This window comes from Osmerus eperlanus, chromosome 12 (genome assembly GCF_963692335.1).
Source record: "Osmerus eperlanus chromosome 12, fOsmEpe2.1, whole genome shotgun sequence".
Taxonomy (NCBI): Eukaryota; Metazoa; Chordata; class Actinopteri; order Osmeriformes; family Osmeridae; genus Osmerus; species Osmerus eperlanus.
The window spans coordinates 9833766-9841963 of NC_085029.1; the positions used below are offsets into that span (position 1 = coordinate 9833766).

The window sequence follows — 8198 nt, forward strand, 5'->3', positions numbered from 1 at the left end:
GTGTGTGTGTGAAAGCGATAGGGTGGACAGGATTCAGGGGGGTAGGAAGGCTACAAGTGCTCGATGCTAAGCTGAAGCTGATTTGTTCACAGTATAGAATCTAATCTCACCCCAGTGCTGTTGTTCTCTCGGTGCCCTTGACCTTGTCTGAAAGGACTGGGAGCTGCTATTGGTGGAGCAGATATTGGTGGGAGCAGATATGTACCGGCAGGGTCAGGCTGTTAAGATGTGACACAGACACACATCAGAAAAGAGAGGAGGACCTGTTAGTCATTTTAGACCGGTCAGTCAGTCTAAGTCCCCTAGACTGTGGTCCAGTAGACAGTGGACCACAACAGTTCCCCTTAGTAAAGTAACAATTGTTTTGTTGATGTTACAATTGACAGATAACAAACAAGTAACCTCACACTGGCAGACGTAATCGTGACGATAATGTTTAAAATAATGACATCCTCATGAGAGATTATGTGAAAGATGAACAACAATTAGCCGGTGAGGAAATGTGTCATTCATTTACATTTAGTCATTTAGCAGACGCTCTTATCCAGAGCGACTTACAGTAAGTACAGGGACATTCCCCCCGAGGCAAGTAGGGTGAAGTGCCTTGCCCAAGGACACAACGTCATTTGGCACAGCCGGGAATCGAACCGGTAACCTTCAGATTACGAGCCCGACTCCATAACCGCTCAACCACCTGACTCCCTGTTCTCCCATTCTTATGCAAATCATATTCTTTATCTGAAACAAAAGACAAGCACTTAAAAATTTTAATTCAGTCAAACTATAAAAGTCCCTCATCACCTTTCACCTTCTATTCTTAAATGCTGGATACAATCCTAGTATCAGTTCTTTTATAAGCAGAAAAAAGATATTGCCATGGCAACAGTAACTTTACACACAGCTGAATATTTGTGTGTTTGCGTTACAGTACCTGGTTCCACAGTGTGGAGGGGAGGGGGGAAGAGAAAGGGAGGGAGAGAGCTCAAAGCAGAGCAGAACAGAGCAGATTAGAGCAGAGCAATACAGAGCAGACTAGAGTAGAGCATTACCGAGCAGACTAGAGTAGAGCATTACCGAGCAGACTAGAGTAGAGCATTACCGAGCAGACTAGAGTAGAGCATTACCGAGCAGACTAGAGCAGAGCAGAACAGACTCGAGCAGAGCAGACTAGAGCAGAGCATTACAGAGCAGACTAGTGTAGAGCAGACTACAGCAGACTAGAGCAGAGCATTACAGAGCAGAGCAGAGCAAGATCAGCCGAAAATAAACAAACATAAGCAGCCACCCTGTCTGCTCTCTGGCCGCTAAGCCACGGGGCAGTACAGGGGTCAGCAGGACAGCAGACTCACCAGGGCTCAGCCCAACTGAGAGAAGGAGGGCTGGAGGGGGGGGGGGGGGCTGAGGGGACTGAAGAGGGAAGAGAGGGATGAAGGAGAGGGGGAAGGATAGAGGGGGGGGGGAAGGAAAGGAAAAGCACAAATGATGAATAACAAAGATGGGAGGACAGGAGTGAAACGGTCACTGGAGGCCCAAAGGACAGAGACATTGTTGAGCCTGGGAAGGATGTCATTAGATGTTAAACCATAGAAGCAGCAGACACACTTGTAATTGGACGCAAATAAAGTCGCAACCAAAGCGTCTGACCCACAGCCATGAAACCAATTACCAGGACATTTCACCACCTGGTTATAGAGCAAGTGCTCTGGTTTGCACCCAAGGGCATGGGCAAGAATCCCAGAGTTACCTAACCCAGACCTACACTTGCACATACACACCAACGCATGCAGCTCCTAGTCTCTTTCATTTTGTACGAGCACACACACACACACACATGCCTTCTCCCACCACAAAGGTATTAACACACGCACACACGCACACACGCCTGTACACATACAGCACACTCGTGCGCCATAGGCTCTTATTAGCAATGCATGGGCATGGGCATCTGACAGACCTGACTACTCTTACGAGGTGGGTTGGCCAGGAGATAAATCACCCATCCGAAAATGCAGATGTGAACACGTTTTTCTATTGTGGAAGAAGCTACTGTCTGGGGAGTAGAGCTATACCACTGCCATTGGACCGAACTGGAGCAAGACAATGTTATAATTAGAACAGGGTGAGGTGTAGACCCTAGTGTGGGTTCTTCATTCCCTTGGCACATACTCTAAACTGTGCTTCCTGTGGCGTGTGTTTCCTTCCAAACTGTTATTCTCTCCCATAATGTCCTTCATTTTATCTGTCTCATCTTGGCAGTGCTCCAAAGACAGGGAGGTGATCAATCAGTCGATGCATCAATTGATCATGTTTCAAATACGACAAAATAAGTACATAAATCTCTGTACGCCGACAGACGCGCAACACTGTGCACGTGACATAACGTCCGCCATGACAGACACTGTGACTCCGCTGCCTTCACACAGGCTCATAGGTTGAAGAGCATGAATGGTTCTCATAATGAGATCTACATTCGAAGACTTGATGCTTTGTGCTAGTTCATAGGTTTGGGCGACATCGGAGAAGTCGTGATCACCATTAATGGGGAATTGAGACTTTGTAGTTGTAAGTGCAGTCATGTGGAGGCCACATCATGGGGCGCTTGCGCCTTCTGTCTTTAGAGAGGGGAAACTGTAGTTTGTGGTTAGCACAAGGGGCACAACTGCGTAAGACAAATCATAAGGTATGGTAATGGTAGATACACACAATTTCCCACACACAAAGACACACGCACACAAACGCACATAAGGCATTGTCAGATCGGACAGGGCAATGGGACATGATCGGATCTCATCACAGCACACTAACTAACACCACTAATCCTCTGCACCATGATTATTTTGACACATAAATTAATTAATTAATAAATGTGTGGCCTGCTCAAAGAAAATATATATAAATGAAAGATGAGTGAAATATTTCCGTTGTTATAGAATTGTCAGACACAGCAAGAAGACACTTGTGATTTTCTGTTTTTCCACCACCAGATGTCGCCCACACATTGTTTTCCAAGTCACCGCTCATTAATTGATTTACTTCCTCAAAAGCAGTGTCACATTTTGTGGTGCTTCATGCAACCACCTATACTATAACAATTACACGTAAACCAGAGAGAAATCAGGGTCCAATTGAATTATATTCTGTCAATCAATAGGACTAAAGTGCATCAAAAATATATTTTAATAGCTTCAGATAACTATAACCCTCTAAATAAATACCTGTTCAATTCAACCGGACTTGACCTCTGAGGTCTGACCAGAATAACGTAATTAAATCATCATAAATGTTTGGCTCTGGCATTTAGCATTTACAAATTCAGCAAGCAAATGATTTAAATTTACCTTTCGAGGGGACATTACCTAATCTCATAGCATGCATTCTTTTTGCTGCTACAAAGAGACAGGACATAACCATGGGTACATTTATTAAGTTTCAGCTGTTGTCAGGGAAACATACAAATCTGATGTCAGGACCTTAATGCACCAATCTCTAAAACTTTCCATAAGCAACACACAAGCACACACACATGTTCCAATATCTACAGACATGTCTGGAAGACCAAAAGAGGTCCTGAAGTATTTTAGGATCAAACTATTAATTGCAAACCCTTAACAGTGAAATAGTCAACATCCTGATAACAAGCTATACACTGAATTGTGCTGTTGGCCACTCATTTTGTTATGGTTGCTGTTCTACCTTTGTCTGCATAACATGACTTCCACCACCCTTTGCTGTGTCTTTCTTAGGATTGAACCATTATCTTTATTGTTCTGGCTGATATCGCAACATGATTCCACCCTTTTAATGTGGTCCCTCATTAGGATAAATGAGCAAGTATTACTATTGTGATCTGTAATTAGCAAATTTGCTGTTTTATCTCCCTAAATCATATCCTATTTTTGTCATCTTTCCCGTCTTGGGCTCTGTCCTCTGGACTGTTATGTCTGTGCCATCTTTAGCACCACCCATGAATACCCCTCCCACTGGCAGCAGTTCATACCTGGCATTGCTCACCAAGTGGGCGCTCCAAGGTAGGCTCTCTTAGGACACCATGGCATGGTTATCGCAGTTCAAATGACTCATTTAGGCAATTGCACCTTGGTCTTTCTAGTAGCCTCTACGGCACTAACATTGGTTAGAAACACTGTAGCATCCGTTTAAAAAATGATTCATGATAGGTATCCATTTCTGTTAGTTCTACAAATCCCTCTGTTATTTATACACGTTTGGTCCTCTACTAATGTACATAGGGGTCTATATTATTATGCTCCAAGATGAGTGAATTCAGGCGTTTAAGACACTTCAATCAAGAATGTTTCTTGCCTTTTCTACCCCCGTTGTTGTTACTCTTTTTCTCCTTCCATTTTCATTGCTGCCTCGCTTTTTCTGGCTGTGTGAGCGCGAGCACAGTGACAGATGGCGAGTCCCTCTTCCCCCGGGAAGGCAATCTCTGTGAATGCGGGCGCATGTCAATCACCCGCTCTCATGTGATGGCTCTTGCCAATGACGTGCCAGCCATATGGCCTGGCATCATAGCTGGTATGTAACCCACCCAGTCTCTGGTTATGATGCCACACTGTCTCCGCGCGTTTGGTGTAGGGATAGCAGCACACACAGAGAGAAGCCGACAGTAGCAACTACAGGAGTGTCTGTGGAGGGGTGTGGACTGGACACCCGGAGATGGTGTAAACAAACGCTATCGCCTATTACCGAGCTCCAGGAAGGAGGTAGGTTGAACATTACCGACTGTTTATAACGAATTTCACATACTAACACATTGAAGCAGAAAATGTAGATTTACATGTAAACGAAAATGTACCCATTGGGACTGTTGATAAACCGTAGTCTATACGTATCCTGAGCATAATTTAAGATACTGTTTCAGGATTCCACAACGAGGCAGCTTCCTCTCGTTCTTTTATCTCCAGTCAAGTGAAGGAGATCTAATCAAGATACCCTCTAAGCCTGCTCGAGCTCAGTATGTAACCTACCACCTAAGGCGCACAACATTTATCCAAAAAGACGACGATAAACAGTTAACACGCCAGTATTTTTTTAAATTCTATTCACTAAGAGATTTTTATAATCATTGCATCCCTAAGTGGTATTTTACTAAAGCTATGTTATTGATTAGGGAGATTCATTTGGCGCATAAACCTACGAAATCTTCGTTCACTATGAGACTTGAAGATAGACTTTGTTTTGACCGAACCCATTATAAAAAATAAAGTATGTGTATGCGTGTGCCAGACAGACAGAGAGAATGAGAGAGAGAGAGAGAGATAGAGATAGAGTGAGAGGGAGAGAGAAATGTGGGGGATGAATTATCCAGAGTTAAAAGCGCTAATTGACAAGGTATTGGTTTACGTTAATTACATTGTGATTATAATATTTAAATAAATATAAATCTACGCACGTGCACAGCTGAGATCAAATGAAGAAACATATAATCGCGTAACACGATTAGTTCACATAAGTCATTTATAAAGCTATTTACAAATGGGTGCTTTATAATTATTATATTGCCTAGATAATAATCAATGAAAGATTGAATTATGGTATAATCCAACACGAATAGGTTCATAGTCCTCGTCTAGGTGATGCAGAAAATCCAAACAAGTGTGAGTTTCGAATTGGGCCTAAACCTGACCAACTGACCATCTCATTTCTCAAACTTGAATTTCGATCACATTGTAAGCATATAGTTTACTATTTGCCATTTTAATCGGAAATGTTGTTCTAACTCTTAGGCCTACATGTAACAATATTGCCAAATGCTGACCCTTTGAACATATTGATGTAAGCTATAGCCAACCCTATAAAAAACGTGACATTGTCTTGATTAACTTAATGCCTATTATGAAAATATTTTCATAAAATACACCCCAAAAATGTCCAGAATTTTTGTGTGGCTGTGTTGGAATGCCGCCAAAATCCAGAAGAGGTGGACGGGGGCGAATGGGGCTACCAGCCGCACAATGCGCCCCTTGGGACCTTATGATAGGGCCAGCACCACAGAAACCTGCTGCGAGAGGGCACGCCAAGGCACGTGGTTAGGGAGCGGAGAATGGGGTCCGTCTGGTCACGTCTGGCGCTTTTCTGTGGTCACGTCCCCTAAGAAATGTTGCCCATTCAATTTAATTAGGCACAGGTTTATTTTAATCGCTAAAGAAATGTGCCATTAACTTGATCTTTTGTTCCTATCCTAAAATTGTCTGTATAGCTTGACTAATAAATAGAATGTGTAGGCCATAGTCTGGTCTCAATAAAAACGCGGCATTTAGGTAAGCATTAGATTTTTCCCCAATTTAAGCATGTTTCAATAGTTCTCTATAATTATCTCTCCATCTGTCCGACATGACCGAATAGGAAATATACGTGCGCTGACACCATATCTTTGAGCCCAACGATAATCTATTATTTATTTCTCTACAGTGACACCATGTTGACTAGGCTCTTCAGCGAGGTTCTGCCGGATGTCCAAAAGCTCGCGGGATGGGCGGACGACAGTGAAAGTGAGGACTCCAAAACCAAGGACGACGACCAAGATCACCTTGGAGACGAGGACTTGGATGACGGTGATGCAGCAGAGGGAAGCAGCAGGGCTCAGTCCGAGATGGCTGGCGATGACGACGACGATGACGATGCTGAGGATGAGGACTGTGGAGATGAAACAGAGGGAGACAAACCCAAAAAGCGCGGCCCAAAGAAACGGAAGATGACCCCTGCCAGGATGGAGCGTTCCAAAGTGCGACGTCAAAAGGCCAACGCCCGCGAGCGCACTCGTATGCACGACTTGAACTCTGCCCTGGACAATCTGCGCAAAGTTGTGCCCTGTTATTCCAAAACTCAAAAGCTATCCAAGATAGAGACACTGCGGCTGGCTAAAAATTACATTTGGGCCCTTGGAGAGATTTTGCGCAATGGGAAACGACCGGACGTTGTATCATACGTGCAGACACTGTGCAAGGGCCTCTCACAACCCACAACTAATTTAGTGGCAGGTTGCTTGCAGCTCAACACTCGGAACTTCTTGACAGAACAGTGTCCAGATGGGTCTCGGTTCCATGTCCCAAACTCTCCTTTCTCCGTGCATCCATATTCTTATCCGTGTCCTCGTCTGTCTAGTCCTCAGTATCAGCCCGGTTCTAGTGCACACAATGTGCGGAATCATTCCTATGGTTCTGGCTATGACGCAGTCTATCAAGGGGGGGCATCTCCGGACTACAACAGTCCGGACTATGAGGGCCACCACAGCCCACCCGTGTGTGTAAACGGCAACTTCTCAGTGAGACAACAGGAGTCGGTATCGCCTGATACAGACAGGAACTATCATTATGCTATGCACTATTCCGGATTGCCCGGCTCTCGCCCTCCAGCAGCACACGGCTTGCCGTTTGGTCCCTCAGGAGCGCGCAGCGGTGGCGCGCATTCAGAGAACATTCCGCCGTTTCATGACGTGCACTTACACCATGACAGGGCGCCCGCTTATGAAGAACTGAACGCCTTTTTTCATAACTGAACCCCAATCTTCTGAACAATCCTTAACGAAGCAAATCACTGACAATCCAATGTATTATTACCCAAGCTGACACCGTTTTTGAGAGGAGAGAAAAATGAGATGGAAATAGTCCTGAATTCTCATTGTTGGTCCTCTGTTTTATTGATGTCATCCCAAAATAATAATTATGTACATTTTATCAAGGTGTGTCAGAATTCAATACTAATCAAATGTCCACCTGTATGCAGAATATGAGTGCAATCACATTAAATGCTGTATAGGCCTACATGAACAAAACATGTTATGAAACAAGAAAATAAAAACAAGATTTTATAAATATCTGAATTACGCTGATCGTCTCTTCCTCACTTGAAATACATCTTACTGCAAGAAAGAGCTCATTCTTACACCTTCAAAGACATGCTACACACGCTCAGGATTGCTATAGTGTCATTATGAACAACTTCCTGAAGTAAATAGTTTTTAACAGACTACAACCAAAAATACTATAGAGGAAATGAGAATTATAAAAAAGGAATAAGAGATTTGACTTAACTGACCACTGGCTATTCTCTCCACTTTATTGAGAGGTTTTAAGGCTCGTGTGAAACAAACCCGTAAAAGACGACCAGAGGAAAAAGGCATGTGTGTCAATTAATATTTTTATTTTTAAAATTAGAGATCGATACAAAATGCTGCC

The 8198-nt window shown here is 43.7% G+C and overlaps 1 protein-coding gene across 2 annotated transcripts; it reads left to right on the forward strand.

The window, feature by feature from the left end:
• Positions 1-4577: 4577 nt before the first annotated feature.
• On the forward strand, positions 4578-7827 carry neurod2 (neuronal differentiation 2). Of its 2 annotated transcripts, none has more exons than XM_062474655.1 (2): positions 4578-4724; positions 6433-7826. In XM_062474655.1, exon 2 carries the CDS (start codon positions 6440-6442, stop codon positions 7517-7519), a length of 1080 nt encoding a protein of 359 aa, XP_062330639.1. In that variant the 5' UTR covers positions 4578-4724; positions 6433-6439; the 3' UTR covers positions 7520-7826. The 2 variants fall into 2 exon arrangements, with proteins under 2 accessions (XP_062330639.1, XP_062330640.1); XM_062474656.1 differs by lacking the exon at positions 4578-4724 and adding an exon at positions 6165-6281 and having other exon boundaries at positions 6433-7827.
• Positions 7828-8198: the final 371 nt, after the last annotated feature.